This window comes from Gorilla gorilla, chromosome 12, assembly GCF_029281585.2.
Source record: "Gorilla gorilla gorilla isolate KB3781 chromosome 12, NHGRI_mGorGor1-v2.1_pri, whole genome shotgun sequence".
Classification (NCBI taxonomy): Eukaryota; Metazoa; Chordata; class Mammalia; order Primates; family Hominidae; genus Gorilla; species Gorilla gorilla.
Window position 1 is genome coordinate 36,347,496 of NC_073236.2, and position 23,368 is coordinate 36,370,863.

The 23,368-nt window shown below is 48.0% G+C and overlaps 1 protein-coding gene across 20 annotated transcripts in view; it reads left to right on the forward strand.

Annotated features, from left to right (window-relative positions):
• Positions 1-23,368, forward strand: part of INPP4A (inositol polyphosphate-4-phosphatase type I A) — a 153,669-nt gene that overhangs the window by 91,156 nt on the left and 39,145 nt on the right. For 8 of the 20 annotated variants that reach the window (XM_031007953.3, XM_055378456.2, XM_031007942.3 and 5 more), the window contains 12 exons: positions 359-475; positions 759-838; positions 2,491-2,602; positions 3,522-3,612; positions 4,155-4,302; positions 8,511-8,641; positions 10,608-10,712; positions 11,225-11,333; positions 13,594-13,611; positions 17,433-17,616; positions 18,943-19,161; positions 20,222-20,477. In XM_031007953.3, coding sequence (XP_030863813.1) covers positions 359-475; positions 759-838; positions 2,491-2,602; positions 3,522-3,612; positions 4,155-4,302; positions 8,511-8,641; positions 10,608-10,712; positions 11,225-11,333; positions 13,594-13,611; positions 17,433-17,616; positions 18,943-19,161; positions 20,222-20,477 — 1,570 coding nt within the window. The remainder of the gene's footprint in view (positions 1-358; positions 476-758; positions 839-2,490; positions 2,603-3,521; positions 3,613-4,154; positions 4,303-8,510; positions 8,642-10,607; positions 10,713-11,224; positions 11,334-13,593; positions 13,612-17,432; positions 17,617-18,942; positions 19,162-20,221; positions 20,478-23,368) is intronic. The other 12 variants (XM_055378457.2, XM_031007947.3, XM_055378470.2 and 9 more) reach the window with 3 other exon arrangements.

Genomic DNA, 23,368 nt, shown 5'->3' on the forward strand with positions numbered 1-23,368 from the left:
CTTTAAGTTATAAAACTAAGAATGCATGTGGACATCCAACTTGTTTCAGTTTTTAAAAATTCCTCCTGTTGAGTGTGAAACCCATGAAATGAGTCCTCAGGCACAGCTTGTGTAATGGGCTGATTTATTGTATGTGGATCTGTAATGGTCTATGTCAGACTTCTTTTTTTCTCTTTTAAAAAGCAGAGTTTTTTTGTTTGTTTGTTTTATGTATTTATTTAAGCCGCCTTTAGCATTTGTGTTGATTCAAGACAGGGAGAATGTTAGTTTCTCATTCTGAAAATGTTGGTGTATTTCAAAAGCAATTACATTTTAAAAATCCAACACTGTGTTCTGATTATTTCCTTTTCTGTTCTAGGGAACCAACAATCCTATATTTCTAAGCAGTATTGCCTTCTTTCAAGACTCTCTTATCAATCAGATGACACAAGTCAAACTCTCCGTGTATGATGTCAAAGATAGATCTCAGGGAACAGTTAAGTAATGTGTTGTAGTTCGTGGGATTTTCTTCCCTTTGAAAAAATTATGTAATCGTTTGAATGAGAGATGAACACAGATTGACTTCACTACTGGCTCACAAGTTAACTCATGTCTAAATGCATTTGTCTTTGCGAATTGTTAAGCTTTCCCCTTGGGCTTCTGACATAAGGGTAAGAGGTGTTGTGGGAAGCAGTCAGCTGGACTCTCTGGGGCCATAGTAATTGCATCAGAAGCAAAGCAAGCGCACCAATGCTGCCCCTCTTCCTTCTCTTCCTCAGATGTATTTACTGGGCTCTGGAACGTTCATTGTCAAAGATCTGCTCCAGGACAGGCATCATAGGTTGCATCTAACACTAAGGTTGGTGTTCAGTTTTATTCCCTTGAAAGGATCTGGAATCATGAGATCCAGGGACAGATGGAGAAAGGACCCACTTCTTATACTGAGAGAGCACCCTTCCCTTCCCAGAAGCCAGTCAGCGTGGGGACACTGTGTTGTCTATTGAGGCGAAACAAATTACTTAGCCTATCAGAGAATGGAAACTTTTAGCATCCATAGGAGATATGAGCACAGCTGTACCGAGCCCTAAAGGAAGGCCTAGATACATATCTAGTAATACTAAGTGTATTTCTCCATTATTTAGCCCCTCCCCAGTGGAATATAATCTCCCAGACAGCAGGGAGTTTTGTCTGCTTTGCTTCACTGCTATTTCCCAGACACCTAGAATAGTGTCTGGTGCTCAGTAAATATTTGTGGAAGGAATGAGTGAATGAAAGAGAAACGCCCACTGTGTCCCAGGATGGAAAGATGAAAGACATCAGGATGTCAGTCCTTCCAAATCATTTTAGGGGCACTTCCCACCAAAACCCTGACATGGTGGTCTTTTTTCAGAAAAAGGTAAAAATTGGAGAACCGTGATCTGGGAAAGTAATCTAGAGTAGCAAGGAAAATTTGACAAACAATTAAGTCCCTGCAATATTGAGACATTCTGAAGCTACTATAAGTAAAGACAGTATTGCAGGCATTGGCTGTCTAATCAGTGGACAGGATCAGAGCCCTGCAGCAGCCCTTAGTTTGTTTAGAGAACTTGATTCAGGAAAAAGGAACCATCTTAGGTAAAATGAGAGGGATCATGTAAGGGAAAGGGCTTTGAGAAAAATATTTAGTTACGTCATGTGTCAGAGTTAACTCTAGTTGGGTTAGAGTTAAATGTACAAAATAGACATCATTCTTTTTAAAGGAGCTAAAGGCGGCTGATGATTGAACAGATAGAGCAGGAAAGGACTTCACAGGCACGAGGACAGGGCAAGGAAATCACAAAGGAAATGGTCAGTAGATGGGACCAGACAAAAATTTAGAACCTGATTAAGTGAGACCTTGTAAATAGAAAGCCTGAAGTTCCAGGGTGTCCCCAGGTTCCCTGGATGAATCAGATGAGCCCAGGCCACCATCAGCCACCCTTCGGGATGTCAGGGTGAAGCTGACCGAGGCTGGGGTAGCATCAGCTGTGTCATATCAGGATTCAAGGGCTTCAGGAAGCCCTGGCTGGATTCCATTACTTGGAGTCCAGGCTTAGGCCTTGGGCTAATATAAGCCTGAAGGTGGGGTGGGAAGGAACAGAAAAGGGCCCAGGGCCAGAACAAGGTGTTCGGTAGTCCTCACTCTGACACGTGTCCCCCTCACCCTCTGGGCAAGGGTGAGCCCAGGCGCTGGCAGCAGCTCAGGAACAGCATTGGCTCCTCAGGGAGGCCCCCTCTGACTTCACCAGCACGTCCACACTTCCCTGTGGTGCGTGTCCGTTCAGACACAGCCCTCCACTGTGCCCCATGGTTTCCTCCTCTGTCTCGCCTGAGAGGAGCCCTGTGTGCACAGTGAATGCTGACTGACTGGTCAGTCAGCTCGGCCCTGCTGCCCCCAGGACCCTGATGACCCAGTACGGCTAGGGCTTTGTATTTCAGCAGAAAAGAAGCACAGTTGCAGCACCACTCATTAAAGCATGTTGTGCATCACAGGTCTGCAGAGAGTGACCGTGTGGGTAACATCACCGTGATTGGCTGGCAGATGGAGGAGAAGTCAGACCAACGGCCACCTGTGACCCGGTCTGTGGACACTGTCAATGGGAGGGTGAGTTACACCACTTTCCTCCTCTCCCTTAGAAAGAGCAAGGGAATTAATCAGTAAAAATGCAGCCCTCGTGGACTTAGCCTCTGTGCTCAGCAAAGGGCAGGGCCTGCTGCTTGATGCTGCTCCCCACGGACACTCCGGTCCTCCTTAGGCACACCTTGAAGCAGGAAAAAGGGCTCCTGCCTGTAAAGCCCTGCTGCCCTGGAGCCGGCTTCTGTTCTGGGTGCCACACTGGCCAATTCTAGAGGGCAGGAGTGAGCGGGAAAGAGCCCTACTGGAAGAACTGCAGTCAGGGGGCAACTTGGGGGGTGTGGAGAGTGAGCAAAGAGGCATTTAGGACCCAGGTCATCTGTCCTGTTTTAATACCTTCCTCTCCCAGACACATGCGTGCCCTGCAGTCTCCTGGTGCACACCTTCACCTTTTCACATCCTCCCCTCTTCCCTGGTCCTCCTCCCGCTCTCTAGCTACACCCTCCTGCACCCACTCTCATGCACAGTCTCTCACACAAACACTCAAAGAAAAATTCTAATTTCAGAGCCCCAGCGCTGGTAAGTAGTCATTGTTGTACAATACAGAGATGTCTCATTTCACCCAAAATAAGCCCAGAATGTTAGTTCTGGAAATATCCCTTGGCATCATCTATTCTCTTCCTTTTCGTTTTTACATCAGAACACTGACACACAAGGTGAAGTGACTGAGAAACCATGCATGCCTAGAGAATTGTGTGTGCATGAAGTGATTCAACACACTGGGAGGTGAATGACTTTGTGGCTTGGGCAGCATATTTATTGTAGAGTTCATGGTGGATATTCATCTTAAGACTTCTGTTATGATGTATTTAGGCCACTGTTTCTGCTGAATGTTCTGGAGTCATCTGAATCTCACAGTTTTCTTGTGCATTTCCTTATACATTTTCAGATGGTTCTTCCCGTCGATGAGAGCTTGACGGAGGCATTAGGAATCCGATCCAAATACGCTTCATTGCGAAAGGACACTTTGCTGAAATCGGGTAAACAGCTTCCTCCTTTGGTATTCTTGCCTCTCTTGTGAGTATCCACTTGGGCCCGCAGTCCCCTTTGCTCCCCACATGCTGCGATTGTCCCAGCCATGCACCCTAATTGTCACCTCTCTGCTGCTTATCATTGTGTTCTTTTTGCAGCATATAGTTATCACAAAAAACAATAATAATTTTCCTTGAAAGAGGATTAAAAAATAAAAAAGAATTAGTAATACTCCAAGGAAGTAATACTTCATCTCACTCTTTCCTGTTTCACATTGGGGTTGGTGACTGACAACAGCCTCCCTGCCCCCAGCTGCTTGCACTTTAGAGTTAGTTACATGTTCTGGGACAGGAAGATTGCATGTTGCTGGGAAGAAATGTTCAGACCTAGCCACTTGGTGGGTTTTCAGTATAAGCGTTTTAATTCCCATGAGATGAACAGTGAGAGGACTTGAGGTATCACCATCCCTGAGGGCCGGGGGAGGAGAACCCATGAGGCAGGTCTGCAGCCAGTTCATATGCAGCCTGTCTCCCTTGTCATCCCACCTCAGTGTTCGGCGGTGCCATCTGCCGCATGTACCGGTTTCCAACCACTGATGGTAACCACTTGCGGATCCTGGAGCAGATGGCAGAGAGCGTGCTCTCCCTGCACGTGCCCCGGCAGTTCGTGAAGCTCCTACTAGAGGAAGATGCAGCCAGGTGAGGCCACATGGAAGGACTGACTGTCCATCATACCCATGTCATGTGCCCCTTCCTTTCTGAGATATAGCGGGTAGAGCACTGGCATCATAGACTGGACTGCAAACACAGCCTCTCCCCCTGCAGCTCTGTGGTCTTGGCTTGCCTAAGCCTCAGTTTGCTCATTGGGATCATGGATTCCTGTGCAAGGATTTCATAAGACAGTGTATTTGAACCCAGGTGTGTGCCCCACACTCAGAACCTCCTCTCTTCTCTTCTTTACTCTTTTTTTTTGAGACAGAGTCTTGCTCTGTCGCTCAGGCTGGAGTGCAGTGGTGCAGTGTCAGCTCAGTGCAGCCTCTTCTCCCAGGTTCAAGTAATTCTCCTGCCTCAGCCTCTGAAGTAGCTGAGATTACAGGTGTGCACCACCAGGCCTGGCTAATTTTTGTATTTTTAGTAGATATGGCATTTCACCGTGTTGGTCAGGCTGGTCTCGAACTACTGACCTCAGATGATCCACCCACCTCGGCCTCCCAAAGTGCTGGGATTACAGGTGTGAGCCACCATGCCCGGCCTTCCTTCTCTTCTTTTCTTTCCCCTCTCACTGGTCCTTCAGAAAGTTAGAAATAACTGGTAATTGTTTGATCCTAGCTGCCCAGCAGTAGTTTTCTAGGTTAGGGTCATAGATAAGGGCTCCAGAAGACTGAGTATAACCTGTCAGCTCACTGTGGTCCCATAAGGGTCTTAACCCTTCTGCATCTCTCAACCCAGGGCATATTTTGTCAGTTCTAAGGTGAGGAGAAGCCCAACAGGTGGCCCAGGCCGTGCAGATTATGTCCCCTGTCTCTCTCTGTTTTAATTTTGTGCTGCTGTAACAGAATGCCAGAGACTGAGTAAGTTCTAATGATCAGAAAAGTATTTGACTCATGGTTCTGGAAACTGGGAAGTCCAAAAGCATGGTACTGGCATCTGGGGAGGGCCTTCATGCTGCACCATCCTGTGGTGGAAGGCATCACACAGCAAGAGTGCTCTTGAGAGAAGGCCAAACTTGCTTTTATAACAAACCCACTGTTGCAATAACCAACCCATTCCATGATAATGACATCAATCCATTCATGAGGGCAGAGCCCTCATGACCTCGTCATCTCTTAAAGGTCCCACTTCTCAAAACTGTGGCATTCAGGATGAAGTTTCTAACATATGAACTTTGGGGGATAGTCTCAGATTGTCATTTCTCCTCCTTGTCCTCAAATGGTGTTAATTATAAACACAATATAACAGAAGCATGAAAGAAAGCAAGGCAGCCAGAATCCTGCTGTTTTGAAAGAGCTATTTTGTTTAATTTTTTTACTTGGAAAAAACATCAAACTTAAAAATAAAGGGCAAGAGGCCAGGCGCAGTGGCTCACGCCTGTAATCCCAGCACTTTGGGAGGCTGAGGCAGGTGGATCACGAGGTCAGGAGACTGAGACCATCCTGACTAACACGGTGAAACCTCGTTTCTACTAAAAATACAAAAAATTAGCCGGGCACGGTGATGGGCGCCTGTAGTCCCAGCTACTCGGGAGGCAGAGGCAGGAGAATGACGTGAACCCAGGAGGCGGAGCTTGCAGTGAGCCGAGATCATGCCACTGCACTCCAGCCTTGGTGACAGAGCGAGACTCCGTCTCAAAAAAAAAAAAAAAATGCAAGAAGAATGCAATGAGCACCTAGATATCTTTCACCTAAAATCACCAATTGTTAATATTTTGCCAATTGCTTTCTCTATATATGAACATATTTTAATATTTTAATTATAAAAATTTTCATTCAGCTTTGCCCATATTTGTGTATATTTACACAGTGGCAATCTACTTTTCCATGTATCTTCAGTTTTCATGTTTTAATTTCCCATTACATGGTGTATTATAACTTTAAAGAGTTTATTCATTTTTTGTTAGCTTGAGACAGGGTATTGCTCTGTCACCCAGGCTGGAGTGCAGTGGCACCATCATAGCTCACTACAGCCTGAAACACCTGAGCTCAAGCCATCATCCTCTTACCTCAGCTTCCTGAACAGATAGAACTACAAGCACACACCACTATGCCCAGCTAATTTTTTCATTTGTTGTAGAGACAGGGTCTTGCTGTGTTGCCTAGGCTGGTCCCCAGCTCCTGGCCTCAAGTGATCCTCCCACCTTGGCCTCCCAAAAAGCTGGGATTCCAGGCATGACCCACCATTCCTGGCCAAGAGTTCATTCATTTAACAAGTGCTTTAGTTCAAGGGTTTTGTTGTTGTTTTTAGCAACAACCACATGTCAGGCACTGTTCTCGGTGTGGGAGGCTTCTTGGTGAGCTCAACGTGGGTGTTGGTTGGAAACAGAACTGGGAACCTCACGCAGGAACTCCAGATGTTTCAGCGTGTGCTGGAAATGAAAAGGGAACTGTGAGAAGAAAGAGGGTGATCGGGGCAGGCCTCTGTGAGATGATGACATTAAACTAACACTGAAGCGTAGGAAGCCACCACATGAACACGGGCAGACACATTCCAGAGAAACTAGCAGCGGCCTGGCAGACAGCTGCTGTGCTCAGAGCGGCCTGAGGCCATGGGGCCGGCTGGCCACGTAGCCCTACCTGCTCTGGGTGTCCTTTTATATTAATTTTGCTATTTTAATAATAATAAAATGGCACAGCTTTTAAAAACAATTTAGACAAGTCAGATTTCCTAAGAACTTATGTAAAATTTAGCTTTTTTTCTTTCTCAAAGGAAAACGTGAGTGCAGTATAAAAAAAAAATCGCAGAAAGGTTTTTAACTAAAAACAACTCGGGGCTCTACTTTCTGATCTGCTTCCCGGAAACAACCACTTTTTGAGAGTTTTAGTGTTTACAGATGTATTTCCACATATATGTGTAAAGTGTTCTCTTCATTAATCAATTTCAGGGATTAGCTACCGATTTTCTATGCTGAGGGTTTGGCCTTTTATACCTTCCCACTCCCCATTTTCCTAATTTGGTTATGCTTTTTGTTTTTAAATCCATCTTGTGATTTTGCTGTTATGATTGTGTAGCTGTTCTTCATTGCTGAGCTAAGGAATTTATATTTCAGTTCTTATACAGGTTTTTTTTTTTTGGAGATAACAATTCCTCTTTTTCTTCTCTTCTCTTCCGCCTCTTCCCCCTTCCCCCTTCTGTTACCCTGTGCCTCTGTCAAGCACACACATAAAGACAAGGTCAGGCCTGATTTCATCCGCAGTGACACAGCGGGCCAGTTTTAGGTTCAGACAGCTCCTCTCTTTTTTTTTTTTTGTTTTGAGATGGAGTCTCGCTCTGTTGCCTAGGCTGAAGTGCAGTGGCGCGATCCTGGCTCACTGCAAGCCCCGCCTCCCAGGTTCACGCCATTCTCCTGCCTCAGCCTCCCAAGTAGCTGGGACTACAGGCGCCCACGACCACGCCCGGCTAATTTTTTGTATTTTTTAGTAGAGACGGGGTTTCACCGTGTTAGCCAGGATGGTCTCGATCTAGCTCCTCTCTTACATAGACACGGAAGGAAGAATAATCAGAGGTGCCAGCTCCCATGGTCTTTGTCCCATAACCAAAAAGGATGGCAGTGAGACAGAAGGGCTTGTGACTGCAGCAGGATCTGTGGTATTCCGCTGCTGAGGAGCCAACTCTAGGCTGCAGCTGAGCGGTTTTAGATTCTGCAGCTCCCCTATCCGGGAGGGCAGAAGGCCCATACCTCAGGAGAACCTGGGAGGTGATGAGAAGCGCTGTCCTGATAGCCTCCTAGGGGAGATGACGAGGCAAGCAGGAGGTGGCTCATTGCGATTACTCACAGCCTGCAGTCCTCTCTGTTCCGGGAGGATCACACGTTGTTTTGCCCAGACTCAGGTGGGCTGTGGTTTGAGCCTGTGCTTGAGGGCACCTGCAGGTCATCAGGGTAAAGCTTCTCCCTAGCAGCCTGTCTCCTTCTCCCCACCTCCACTTAGTTTCCCTTGAACATTAGACTAAGTTCCCGTGAAAAGCTACTCTGGACACACTGCCACGTGGTCAGTGGTCTGCTTTTCATGTAGCTGTCTGTCCTCTCCTCCAACCCAGTTGCCCTTTGGATAGGCAGTGTAACCATTGTCCTGGCCTGCCCTGGGCATCCATGATACTTCCCCTGCAAATGCTGTTGTCCTGGGTAGACCTCCTGGGCCTCTCTGGGGAAACCAGTTAGCCCACAGCCTGATGCATCTGTGTCTTGCTTTCAGAGTGTGTGAGCTGGAGGAGCTGGGAGAGCTGTCCCCTTGCTGGGAGAGCCTCCGGCGCCAAATTGTCACCCAGTACCAGACCATCATCCTCACATACCAGGAGAACCTGACCGACCTCCATCAGTACAAAGGTGGGTGCACCCCCATGCTGTCACCACACACACGCGCGTACACACACACACACACTCTCACTCTCACTCTCACTGAGTCACTCCCTCTGCTTTCCCAGCCAGGGATCTGGAACACAGGGTCACTTACACATTCCCACTGACAGACACTTTAATGGATTTTTAAAAATAACTTGTTATGTAGGTGTGAATTCTTTCAAATATGGGTTTTTCTGATCTTAATTAAAAAGACAAATCTGTGAATTGCAGTGAAGAGTCCTCCTATGGTGTCATCTACCAAAACAGCCACTGTGGAATGAAATTTAGGGGAGGCGAAATCCTGGGCTATTACTGCTTCATGTTGTTTCTTCATCTTGGACTAATGTCAGTATAGGATGTACTGACAGAAAGGATGTAGGCCACTCGCCTTGAAACAAAGCAGTTTTTCTTGATTTCCCAGTTTAAAGAGTCAGTGGTAACTTCTGTTAAACATATGAATTGTTAAGGGGTAACTCTGTATTTTAAGGCTCAGAAAACAAAATGGAGTGTGAATGAACACCTCACTGTTTCTCCTTGAAAGATGCCATTTGATTTTCAAAACACTCTCAGGGCAGATTTGGAAATCTGTTCTTGTTCCTTTTTTATTCCAAGTGGAATGAATTTTTTGGTTTTTCATTACTCTATATATTGCTTTAGCATTTTGAATTATTCTCTATTTTTGGATTCTTCCCTTTGATTCCTTTACATAATGGAATTTCAGGGTTTAAGGAAAACCATAAGCCGTTGATGTGGTTTTGACACAGAACACGTGAACCCATCCATAAACTTGAATGAGAAGAAGCCAAATGCAGGACTAACAAGGAGGTGTTGCTTAGGCTTGATGTGAGTCTGAAGAGAGGGTCTGAGTATGTCACTAGGAGAAACGGCAACATTTGCCCAGGAAGGAACCAAGGGACTCACCCATGCCTGATGCCTCTTACCTGGGAAAGTGTGGAACCCACACAAGCTTGAGTTTTCTAGAGCAGAGCTTCTCAAATGTCACTGTGTACCCGGATCCCTTGAGAATTGTGTTGAAGTGGCAGTCTGGGATTGTGCCTTTCTCACAGGCTCTCGGATGCTCATGGTGCAGTCTGTGGACTGCACCCTAAGTATCAGGCCATAGAGAGCAGTCTCCTATGGCAAACTGGAGAACGCAGTAGCTGGTCTGTGATTCATATGCTGGCAGTATCAGTGATATTTTTCACTAGATGAAACATTTATTTCTTCTACTCTCTGGTTGTCAGTTTAATTTGTAATCCCTTTATTTTGTAGGCATGTGATTCTCCATTTAATTAGTTATGGATTCTGATTATAGAAACAAGATTGTGGATATTTGTTATAAAATAGCGTCCAGGCTCCTTAACCAACCAGGCGTAAACAGGGAAACATTGTATTTTGTGTGTCAGAAGGCCGGAATCAATGCTATATTGCATTTGTTCATCTTGATGGGCCTGCAGGGATGAGAAGGCCTCTTCATCACTTTCGAGAGTTGAGATGTATTGCTCTAGCCAAACCAAATTCTTAGCTCTTTGATGATGGCGGTCTCTGGAGTCAGAACAGGCAGTCTCTGGCGTGGACCCCTTTGCTTATTATAGTAGTGCTGACATTGTGCTGCACAGAATCACATTTTTTGTATCAGATCTGTCAGTAGAGAGCTGAGTCACGGAAGGCGCAGCATCGTTACCATAGCTTTTTGAAGCCGGTTCTCCCTGGCACCATTCACCACCTGAGCACCCAGAACCAGCTCTCCTGACCAGCAGGCTGCCCTTGGCATCTCACCCACCTGCCACCTGGAAATGAAATGTGCTCATGGCAACTCAGAATCTTCTAGGCCACTGCCGACATACCTGCTTATATGCCACAGCATCCTCTGAATTCCATTTTCTACTTGCAACTCGTGAATGCAGCATGTATGCTGATGGCCTTTATCTTCTCCTATTCCATTTCTTAGGGCCCTCGTTTAAAGCAAGCAGTTTGAAAGCAGATAAAAAGTTAGAATTTGTTCCCACAAACTTGCACATACAAAGGATGAGAGTTCAAGACGATGGAGGATCAGGTACCTATTTTTCTGCTCCCTCTTGTTGAATCACATTTCGCTGCTTTTCTCTCTGGGTACTTGGTCCCTGAGTGCCCCACATCTGCCCATTTCCCTGTGTGCTCTGGGCGGCTTGGAGGAGAGATTTGTCACAAGGACCTTCAAAAGGTTTCTGATAACAGCCCACACCCCTTCCTTTTGTCTCTCCTCACTCTTGCTTCCCTTTGTATTTCTGCGGTAGAAAGTTGCCTGTCGGCCCTTCTTCCCAAGGAGGGATGCAAACGGGAGTTACAGGGTGGCTTCCTGCAGCCCTTGTGGCTCCACTTGAAATGTTTTAAACCCCTTGTTGCTGAGGTGATGGCACTGGGCTCCAGCAGACCCTTGGGCAGCCAGGGCTGTGGGATCAGGGGAACCAAAGGCTGTACAGCAGTGGGCTGGAGGGTCAGGACCCCAGACTTGTGTGCATATCCCTATAGCTGGCTTGTCCACAGGCCTGAGCCCAGAGTAATGGAGGAGAGCTTTCTGTCATTCAGATCAGAACTACGACATCGTCACCATCGGGGCGCCAGCAGCACACTGCCAAGGTTTTAAGTCAGGAGGTCTCCGCAAAAAGCTGCACAAATTTGAAGAGACCAAGAAACAGTAAGTAGCCAGAGAGGGTTTGTGGTCCTTGTACAGCTTTCTGGTGCTTCTTTTCTCAGTTTAAAATAAAATCAAAATATGACCGCAAAAACACCCAGCCATCTGATTTGCTTTTGCGTGGCAGGAGGATCTGCCTTATGGAGCCTGTGCTGCTCTGTTTATGTGTGACTGAGCTGGGTGGGTGATGAGGGCACTGGATCAATGGTCCTGTCCTGCAAAATGAGGAGCAGATTGTGATCCACCTCAGAAGTGGTGCTCCAGGCAGCCGCCCTGTGTGGACTCTGCTGGCTCGGCATCCTTTGGAGTCCCTGGCCAGTCAGTTGAGCACCATAGGCATCGAGCCTGGAGCATGTTGTTTCCTAGAGGACAGCAGTGGTAAACATTCCCAGTTTTCGAAAGATTCAGGGGGCTGTACAGAGCTACTGTCCTGAGCAGGAAATTTCCAGGTAGGGAGGGTGGTGAAGGGCCTTTCAGACAAAGACATGGCAGAAGCATTGCACGTGGTGAAATGTGGCCGGGTGCACAGTGCTGGGGGCGGAGAGCTAAGAGGACTGGCCTTGCTGCCAGCCTGCTGTGTGACCAAAGTTACAGCGCCCAGCAGATCTAGGCCTGGTTCCAGGAGCTCAGGGCCTTGCCTGGGAGTAGACAAGTCAGCAAGCACCATTTGGCATGAGCAGTGCCCGAAACAAGCATGCTGAGGATGCTGGGGTGCATGGAGCAGGGCATCCACCCAGCCCCCAGGGGGGGTGGGAGGGAGAGAGCCAGAAATAAACCCAAGCTCTTGTGTTAGATATGCAGGAGGCATTGATGATCTTCCAGAACATCACCTGTGAAGATTTCAGTGGCTCAGGAAGTGGGGGTGATAAGTGTAGATGACCAGTAAGATCCTTGGACTGTGACCGCAAAGTAGAGGAAGTAGCATGAGGTGTTTGGTTTAGGGAGAATAATTATGACTTAGCATGTGTTTGGGCTGATGGGAAAGACAGAAGTGGATGAGGTAAGGTGAATGAGAGGAAAACAGTGTTAGAGCAGGGTTCTCACAGGATGGAAAGAGGCAAGAGCAGGTGTTCATTAGAAGGGCCAGGAGAAGAGGTGGGGCTGCAGAGAGATGTTTGAGGTGGGAAGGAACGAGCGGAAGCATCCGTCGACAGCCTCTGCAGCATGTGGGCTGGGGAGGGTCAGACTCAGCAAGCAAGCATGGAACAGCGTGAGGGAAGGTGAGCAAAGGCCCAGGGAGCGTCACAAGAATCCCATGGATGGTCAGGTGAAGAGCTCTGGCATGTGCCATGGAGCTGGTGGTTGGCACCTGACTGTGCTGCCACAGCTGGGAGTCAGGACGTGATCTGAGAAAACTGAAAGAGGTGAAAGGTCAGATCAGTGGCTGAGGGGGTCAGGGAGGCAGCTAGGGGCGTCACTGATCATGGGTAAGGCTAAGTGGGGAACGGAAGAGTGTGCCCGGTGAGAAGTCACCATTCAGATATGTGCACAGGCTGCCTGGGCGAGCCCAGAGCCTGGTGAGTCCCGGAGGGAGGAGAAACAGGGAAGGGGAATTCAGGCCCCCAGACAACCTACTTGACTTTGATTCATTCCCAGGGGTGCTTCCCTAAGACAAACCAGGTAACCAGACCTGTCTTAGGATTCGCTGACTCCAGGTCCCTTTGGGAAATAGGAAGAAGACGCAGCTTCCTGTGCCACCGCAGCTCTGCACAGCCAGCCAGAAAGTGTGTCTGTTGCTCCATTGCATGTTGCCCTGTGGAGAGTGTGAGCGTGCAGCTTGAGATGGGGTGGAGCCCTGCAGGAGAACCCATAGTAATGCTGGCCAGTCAAGAAGGGGGCCTTCTGGGGGTCTTTGTCCCAGGAGGCTTGGGGTGTTGATTCCTGATAACTCTGCATGTTAACTTTAGAGTTTATTTCTCAAAATACCTCTTAGTATTTTTCAAATATATAAGTTTCTATTTAATTTCCCACTAATGCCATCAAGCCACTTATAGATATGGTATTCATGATTTGAACTTTCCTTCAAATGCGGAGGTAACTTGGCCTGAGGTGGGATGTCTCCCTGGGGCTTGAGCGCAGGGAGTGACGCTGCTCTAAGGAATAAGCACATTGGGCTCATAATTGTAGTCATCCCTGTAGTTGGGACCTCAACAAATAATTTTAAGTATTTTGACAAAAAATAAGTTGGCTTTTTAATTTTTTGTTTTTGCATTTGGTATTTGCTAACAAACTGCTAATATTTCATTTTGGTTCTTTTCTTTAGCAGTTTTGAGGAGTGTTGGTGAGTTTTCTGTCTGTGGAGAGAGTGTCTGTTTGGGTCTCGTCCTCATGCAGAGAAAGCTTGTGCCATCCCCACACCTCCTCCTGTGGGCTTCCCCCACGGTGCTGCCATGGTTCCTAGTTATACACCTCATAAACAGTCCTCCCTTCCAACTGCAATGTTCTTTAATAATGAATAGCCAATCTTCAGTCTGCTGTTTTACCTTTAAAACCTGGCAGCTGGGTGTTGCCGTACTCACTCTGAGAAAGGACCTAGTTCTGTTTCTCCCAGGAAGAGGAAGGGCCTGACCCAGGAAGCCCCTGGGTGCTGGGTTCTCATGTCAGCCCCTGGGTGCAGCTGGGAACTCCTGTCTTCTTATACAGGAGTCTTGTGGCTTTTCAGTTTTCACTTCACTATTACCTCTTATACAAATGAAGCCAGCCTACATCTTCATGATGCTTATTAATTTATGCTGATTTTAAGAACACTGTTACCAAGGTCAGTTTTACCCCTGGGGGTGGGTACAAACCAAGATTTAATACAACTGAGTGACTTTTTCCACCAGATAATTAGATGACAGTTAGAAACCACGGTGTCTGCTGCCTGGGCTTCTCTACTGCTTCCCCAGGCTCATAACAGAGGCTCTGCAGTGGTGCTTCGTTCAGAGGCACCTGCAGCCCCTCAAGAAATGCTGCTGCCTCAGAGCCTGTGACCCATGGGGCTCAGGGGCTATGGCTGGGCCCTGCTGGAGGTGTCAGGCTCTGCTGGCGGCATCCGACAGGAGGAAGCACTGAGGACATTCCCCGATGTCCAGGCTGAGGCCTCTCAACTTCCCCCTGGGGGTCCTTTTCCCTGGGGGTACTTTAGGTACAAGGGAGGGAGGAGGGCATCTAGGGACGGTTGCTGCTGCTCCTGCCTCCCTAATGGAGCAGACCCATGCTACTTCTGTGGAAGTGGCCTCTCAGCCTCCCCTCCCTGCCTTTTCTCTACTGGGGCCTCTTTCAAGGCCTGATCTTTCCCATAATGGGACAAATAAAGTACTTAAGGGGTTGAGTCTAGCGGGGCAGAGGAAGAGGAATGGGAGGGGAGAGGCCTTTGGCTTTACCAAGGAGCTGCCCCCAAGGCCTGCTCCTTGGTAAATCCCAACCCAGGTGTTTTGGGTTGAACCTTGTTCCTGGGGAACTTTCTGAGTTCCTGGGTTCCCTCTGAGGACCCTCCATAGCCCAATCTGGGCCTGGTCACCCCTTGCCCTCTCCCCCCTGCTCCCCATATACAAGACTGTCCCTGAAACAGGGAGGGGATGGAGCGGGGAGGGTTATAGGCAGAAGGAGTGTCCCTGCCTGGAGACTGTGAGGGGCTAAATCCCAGGCAGAGAGGACCCAGCCTCCCAATCCTCCTACCCTTGCAGAACCCAGTTCCATGGGGGCTCAGCCTCTGCAGAGGTGATCCTGCTCTTCTAATGTCCAGAGTGACTGTTGCTCAGCAGTTACCAGCAGTTCCTGGCCAGGGCCACAAGACTCCACCCTTACGCTCTCATGGCATCTTCAATTTAGCCCATGACCCCAGCTCTGGGTAGGTCCGGGTCTGGGGTGGGGGCCTAATGCAAAGTCCAAGCACTATACCTAGGATACTGCCTCCTGGGGCTGCCCCTAGGCTTCATGTCTACACCTCCATCCTGCCGCCCTCATGTGGCTGCCCGGTTTTTAAAACTAGGTAGTTGAGCACACATGCTTGTATTTTCCTCATCATCCTAAACAGCACCTCTTTGAAATTTGCCTTTTCTTGCCCCTTCCGTGTATATCCCATGCATAAGTCCCAGGTATCATCATTAAAACATGACTTGTGAGAACACAGGGCAAGTATAGGGTAGTGCTTTTCTCTTGGCCTGGGCAGAGGGTATGTATTTGTTGAAGGGTACACAGCCACCTCCTTACACAGAAGTAGATCTACATACAGCACATTTTATATATATACTCTAAATATTGGGGGCCTGGGAAGAATCCTTTTTTTTTTTTTCACTGTTTTTGGAGTCAGGGTCTTGCTCTGTCACCCAGGCTGGAGTGCCCTGGCACCGTCATAACTCACTACAGCCTCAAACTCCTGGGCTCAGTTGACCCTCCTGCCTCAGCCTCCTAAGTAGCCAGAACCACAAGCACAAGCCACCATGCCTAGCTAATTTTTAAATTTTTTTAAAAGGTGGGGTCTCACGATGTTGCCCAGGCTGGTCTTGAACTCCCAGGCTCAAGCAGTCCACCCACCTTGGCCTACCAAAGTGCTAGGATTATAGGCCACCATGCTTGGCTGAACTGATTTTTTAAAATCCTATTTTGAGATTGTCTTTTTAAGATGAACTGGTCTTAGAAGGCAGCTATTCATTTGGAAGAGTGATTGCAGATTGGAAAGTAGTCGTGTGCACATCATGCTGTGGAATGACTCCTGTTGTGCCCCACGAGCTTGAGTGCGGTCTGCTGCATGGGCTTCTGGCACATCCATTGTTTTTCACTGTGGCATGTGGGCCTGTGGTGGTGGTGTTTCTTTCCGGGGTGCTTTGGTTTTCGGTTTTTGCATGTTTGCCGCATAATCCAGCAAGGGAAGGGGTAGTGGTGGTTTCTTGATGAACCACTTTGGGACTTCCCTGGGAAGGGGCCAATGGGGAAGATTCTCAGCCCTGACCAAGGTGACTGTCATCTCCAGGGGAAGTGATGGAGGATGTGGTGAGAGGTGCCCTTGCTCCTCCTCTCTCTCTCTTCCCCAGAATTCAAAGGGTAGCCCTTTAGGGACCAGTCAGGACCCCTCATCCCATGAGCGAAGGGACACCCATTCTACCCAGAGCTCACAATTTCAAAATTTAGGAGGAGACCTCTGCATTGGTGGCTTGTACTTCTTCCTGCTTTCTTCAGCTTCCTCAGATGGTCTGAAAAATAAATTTATAATATTGGATTGATTGGGATCAGGCTAAGAGACATACAATTTATCATCACCGTTTAGTTGGACCCAACACACTGGCCAGGCCCCCACAGCGGGAGGTTGTGAAGTTGGTCCTTCAGAGCCTCCTGATTGTGCTGGGAGGGGCTGGGCTGTAGGCTTGGCATCAGATCCCTAGACACACATGCTGCTTGGTGGCGAAGAGGTGGGAAGGAGGGAGAGCCAGGGTTACAAAGCCACTGAGGAGTCCGGCTTTGCCTGTGGCTTGGCATGTTCTCCACTTTTTCTTCATTTGATGAAACGTTATTTCTCAAAGTAGGGAAGTCCTGGAGCGAAGGAAAGGGAAAGGAAACCCCATTTTCTAGGGACTTGCTGGGGTCAGACATGAGAGGAAGGACGACTGTGGGTGTGTTCACAGGGAGCTTGAATGCCTGATTGGCCAAAAGAAAAAATAGGTTTTGGTTGTTTGGGGACAAAGTCTAACACCCACTGCAGTCTCTGCTACACTGTGATAACCTGACCCCTTCTTCTGTAAATGGCCTGTATGTCTCCACTTAAGTACTGCTTATAAGTTAATAGATGAGGTTGTGAGGTGGAAGATTACGATCATTTGGGTGATTACGGGATATAATTGTTCAATACCTGTTCATACATTTACATACACAAGTAAAACTACAGATAGATGCAAATACAGATAAAAGACTGAGTCATAGTTTAATATTTCAAGCTCCTGCCATATAGACAGGAAGAATCTCCTAAGATATACTTTGCTCATCAACAACTAGAGTAGCCTGAGAGAACATCCCTGAGTCACAGAACACTTCATCTTAGGGTCAGTTGTGGCTGGAGTTGGAATGATGCTGTCATCCTTTTCAGATTCTGGAGAATCCCTTAGAATCCATTCTTATCCTTTCCAGTACATCATCTGGCTGCCAGTCCATAATCTACATACCACAGGATGTTGTCAGAGCCAAGGAGATCATCGCCCAGATCAACACCCTGAAAACCCAAGTGAGTTACTACGCAGAGCGGCTGTCAAGGGCAGCCAAGGACAGGTCTGCCACTGGCCTTGAGAGGACACTCGCCATCTTGGCAGACAAGGTAGGAGGGGTGCCCTGCTACATATGGGCTGGGGAGTTTCCTTGGGTTTCTGGAAGCCACCGGGCAGCCCAGGTGTACCTAAGATGGTCCACAAAGAGCGTGATATTGGGATGACTTTGAAGGTCTACCTTAGGTCCATTTCCCACAAAGGCCCAGGGAGGTTTTGTGATTTGTCCGCAGAGCTGGACAGACCAAGGGCAGAGCCCAGGGCTCATGACTCTTAGGTGCAGCTTCAGGCACATGTGCCCTTCAGCAAGTCCATGGGGCTCATTTTCTTGAGGCTGATACAGTTCCACTTCTTTCTCAGTAACAGCCTTAACTAGCACTTTTTTTTTTTTTTGGCCACATTTCTATTTTAGTTGAATTTGAAAACAGAAACTGAGCTATTATACAGACATAAGATAAGAAGAATATAATTTTATTGGCTTACATATAGTCAGTAAACCAGCTTCTACTTAGCCATAACTTGATCCTGGTTTTAAAATATGTAAGTATTAATCCCTACTGAGGAAGTGGCTATTATCAGACCCTTTTGATGGATGATGCTTTTCCCCATTACTTGGTGTCTCTCTCTCAGTGTACACAAACACGCTCTCATACACACATACACGCTCTCATACACACACACACACACACACACACACCCCTCAGATTCTGAGTATACCTCCACACTCACACTCACTGTGCTGTTGAGCTGCTGTTCCTGATCAGAATGTGTTATATCCTTCACAGGTGTTCACACAGCGTAGAGTGTGAGGTGGGGATTAGATCTCCTGGAAAAGAAAGATGTAGTTGTCAGCAGTAACATTATGAACCACAGAACCCGTATTGCATGCAGAATTCTCCAAAACCAGACATGTTGTGCCAGGAGGCCAGCTACCCAGAACCCAGAACTTGAGGTATTAGATGCTGAGGAACAAAAGATAAGACTTACACAATTGAACCAAAGTAAGGCCTGACCCCTGGACAGTTGTTCCCTGGAAGGTGGAAGTCTGTCAAGGCTGGGGCAGTGGGCTCTCTCTGCAGGCCCCTCCCCTAGCAATCACAGGTCAGAGGTAGGCAGGGATCAGAGAATGTCAGAGATTTCTCACCCTCTTCTCTTCCTTGGTGGGAAATTCTTGTTAAGATTCAGCCCAAGCGGGCCACATGGCAGTCTTTGTACTCAGACATCTTGAGGGATGTAGCCCTTCGGTTGCTTTGCACTGTGGAGAAAGGCAGAGGGGTGCAGTGCTGGGCTTTAAGCCCATTCTCCATTTCTGAGATAAGGCAGGGGCCTCCCCAGCCCCTGGCCGGGGCTCAGCAGCCTTGGTTTGTGTGCACCTGCAGACACGGCAGCTGGTCACGGTCTGCGACTGCAAGCTCCTGGCCAACTCCATCCATGGGCTGAATGCTGCACGGCCTGACTACATTGCCTCCAAGGCCTCTCCCACTTCGACTGAGGAGGAGCAGGTGATGCTTAGAAATGACCAGGACACCCTCATGGCCCGGTGGACAGGGAGAAACAGCCGATCTTCCCTGCAGGTGGACTGGCACGAGGAGGAGTGGGTGAGTCTGCTGCTGTGGCTGTCATCCCACTGCTGAACTTGGGCTGAAAACCACAAAACCTGTTGCCAGTCTCTGCCCCTCTGAAGTGCCTCAAGGTTCAACTGCTGTGAACAAGCTCCAGGTTTCCTTCCTGGATGGCTCCTTGGCTCCTGATGCAGGGAGGGAGACTCTTTTCAAACCCTTGTGTCCAGATAGGGGTAGGGCTGTGCTGGGGGCTGGGCCAGCCTCAGACCTGGATGAAGAGGAAGAGAAGTGGGTTTTCCTCCCGTGTTGGAGGTCTCTCCTTCCCCTGCCTCCTGTGCCTTCTATGGCCTTGGGATGCTTGAGACCAGTCAGTGCTCTGTTTGCTGTTAGATTTTCCAGGGCTATGTGTATTCGGGGACGTGGGAGCTCTGGTGCTGGGACAAGTAGGTGTGGATTTTGGAGCTGCCGCCCTGACATTACATCACATTATTGTTCCTCAGAGAATTGGCCCTGGGAGGAGGATCTGTGTTTCTTGAGGGAGTGACACATTGTACAACTTGTTTTTACCATTTATTGAGACTACTGCTTAGAGGCATTGTTCTACAAGCACTGAACTATTAATCAGCAGCAAAGTCTCATCCTATACGCTGTGCGTGTTTCTGCAGATCACTCCCAGACCTCCCTCTCCTCCTCCCCACCTCCCCTATCCAAATTTCTGTTCCCTTCTATCAAAAGGAGGCCTCCATCTTGTCTGTGTGTGACGATTGTAGGAAGTCTGCAGTGGCAAGAGGAGGAGATGAGACAGTGCCCTGTGGCCCTTCAGGCAGCACTGGAGGGCCACCTGGCCTCCAGAAGAGTTACTAGCAAACATCTCCCAAACTCTAAAAACAATGGCCGCAGGACATCGATTCATCGTTGAAAAGCAAATGCAACTTTAATGGGGAATTAGGAATCATCTTTATATTTCTAAACTTTGAGGTATTTTAACAAGTGTGGAAGCCTAGGGCAGGGGATCAGTGGAGGGCGATTTGGTTTGTGTTCTGTTTGTGTTTCTGTTCGGGAGAGCTGACCCACACGGGCCCCTTTGATTTGGAAGGAGAAAGTGTGGCTGAACGTGGACAAGAGCCTAGAGTGCATCATTCAGCGTGTGGACAAGCTGCTGCAGAAGGAGCGGCTGCATGGCGAGGGCTGTGAGGATGTCTTCCCCTGTGCAGGCAGCTGCACCAGCAAGAAAGGTAACCCGGACAGCCACGCCTACTGGATCAGACCAGAAGACCCCTTCTGTGATGTCCCCTCCTCACCATGCCCCTCCACCATGCCCTCCGCTGCATGCCATCCTCATCTGACCACACGTGCGTATGCATCCATGCTTCCCATATGCTGCCTCCACTTCACCTTGTGCTGCTTCCGTTTGTCTGTGTCTCTGACTCCATGCCCTCCTCCCCCACGCAGACTGCAGGGAGGGCTGCCAGGTGGAGCGGGGGCGTCCCAGTGCATGGAGCAGCAGGCAGTGAGAGCGGAGTCTCCGGTTGCCTTTCCATGTAACTGGAGCCCATGTGTGATTCTGCATCTCTGCCAGTCAGAATCTCAGGGTCCTCTTAAGATATACCACCATGGCTATAAGGGTTGGGCTCCTGGGCTTTTCAGGTTTGTAAAGCAATCTGAGAACCTGAAGGAGGCCAGGATGCAGATGCCTTTCTGATGTGATTGTCTATGGCATTAGGAATTGGTAGAATGAAAGGGGAAAGGGGAATTGTGCAGGGACACAGCTGGATGAGAGATATTGGCAGGTCCAGTGGACATGTCTAAAAGCTGGTTGGCATTGGCTGGGCACTCTCTTATGCAGCAGAGGCATGTTGCCTTGGGACTTGGTAACACAGAGAGTGGGACCCTGTTCCTGGGCTTCTGGTGGTCTGAGTCAGGTGGTTTGGCAGGACCCTTCAGGGTAGGACACTGGCATGAAGCAGCATGCTTCAGAACAGTCTCCTGTCTGCAGAGACACAGCATACCAGGACACTGTCCTGCAGATGGCCGTAAAGCTGGGAAACAGTCCCTGCAACTGAGATGTCTCCGCCTTTTCCTGTAAGAGCCATAGAGTTACAAGCTAGGCAGCTGAGACTTGCCCACAGACCTAGCTTCTGCCTCCTTTTTGTTCTCCTGTGGGAGTTTTAAGCCATAGTAGGTAAGGCCCAGATGTGCTGGGATTAAGCTTCATGTGATGAGGGCTTTTAAATTCTGAATTGGAGAACTTCCATTCAAGGTATAAGCGTGCCTCTTGGTCAGAGCCTCTTGGCAAATCCCCCTTCAGGTTGTAAGATGCCCTTTGCCTCTTTACTCTGCCTGCAGTCTGTTTCCAGGGCACTGTCTCACTTGAGCCTCTGTCTCGACAGTTATCACGTCACCCATCTCTCCATCTATGGGGGATTATAGTTTCACTTCCCCACACCTGTGATTGGCTCATGGAACTATTTTGTCTCTATTCATGTTCTCTTTTTTATGTGAATCGTGTTCCTTTTTAAAATTTTCTGAAAATTCATTGTTTATTTCTTTTTACTTTATTATCTTGTTTGTGATTTTAAATTTTTCTACAGATAATGAAAAGAGTAATTTATTGGCTGTTTTAAATGTGGGAGCTAGTTTATTTCATCAGATGGGATTGTATCCCTAACTTAAGTGTCATTTTTTTCTAGGCACATCCTGTATTGTTTAAATATAGATATATTTTTATTCAGTTTTAAAGTTAGTTAAATGAGCATTTATATATGCTATTTAGGGTTTGACTTGCGTGTGCCATAAAAATCAGCTGTTGTAATAATGGGAATGTGAAGCTTACATTTGAGAGAGTCTAACTCTGCTGATCAGTACTCACATGTATGAAACCATATGCCACCAAATTATCTGTGGATGGTCCTTAATTTAAACATCTTTAGCACAGCCAGGAAGCTGTTCAGTCCTCAGTGTAAGTAGGAGGATCAGAAAGAACCAGTCTGTGAGCTATTTATTTTGGTGAGCCTTGTCCACAGTGCCACAGCATGGCTCTGTCATGACTTTTTATACCATTCCAAGTTACTGGAGCCATTGTTTTGGCTTAATGAGCAGGTATGTTCACACCAACATATTTATTATGTGAGAATAACTCTGTACTGCTCTGAAAGGCATCATCACTTTTCATTCCAGTTCTCTACCCTGTCCTAGGTCCTTGGTTTTTATTTTTCACCAGGGAGCTGCCCTGCCTCAGAGCTGCCCTGCCCTGATCAGAGAGCACTGTCTCGCAGGTGAGGGTCACCCAGGGCCAAGGCCTTGTGGGGGACCCACTGACAAGTCCCTGCCAGCCAAAACCACAGAGGCTCCTCAAACTTCCCTTCTTCTCATCTCTCCAAAAGTCTCCCATGCCCCTCCACCCCCGCCTGCCAAGGTGCACCACTATCGCCCCACCAGGATTTGGTGGCTTCCACCGCCTTCCTCCTGTACACTCTGTCGCTCTCCTCATACCCAAAGAGATGCTCAGACCAAGTTTTTCTTAGTCTGGGGTCTATGGGTACACCCAGGTTCTTGTACCCCTGAGATTATGTGCTGGAATTTGCATGTGTGTACAGAGGAAGTCCAGAGTGGTCACCTATTCTCAACTCCATGACCTAAGACAAGTTACAAGCCATTATTCCAGGAGTACCAGAGAAGACCCCCTTTTTCTCCCCTTTGATTGAAAGATGAATTTAGCAAATTGGGTTTAATCCCTGATGCCTTCACAGGAATGGTCCCAACCTAGCTGTTTGGGATCACCACAGAAGCTCATAAAACAGGCTCCTAGACCTTCCTCCTCATTCATAAGCTCCGAATCCTAGAAGAGGGGTTATGGGGAGGCAAAAATCTGTATTTTTTCAAGGCCTCACATAACCTGATTAGCAGATCAATATGTAAGAGCCACTGTTCTATATCACTGTGGGTTTCTATCTTTGTTAGCAACATGGTCTCAGGGCATCTGGGTTAATGAAGAGGTCAAACTCTTGAACTTGCAGATGCCTTTGTATTCTCTTTCCCCTTTGCCAGTTTGAAAAGTCACTTCCAAAGACGATTAGAGAGGAAGGATCCTTTGCCCCTTCTTTACAACCTAGGTTGTAAAATCCCCATAAAGCTGGTTCTGGCTGTTCTTGGGGATCCGAGACCACCTCATTTCCACATCCTGAAGACATTCTTTGAACTGAAAAGCTCAGACATAAATTAACATAAACGTTTTCTTCCATGA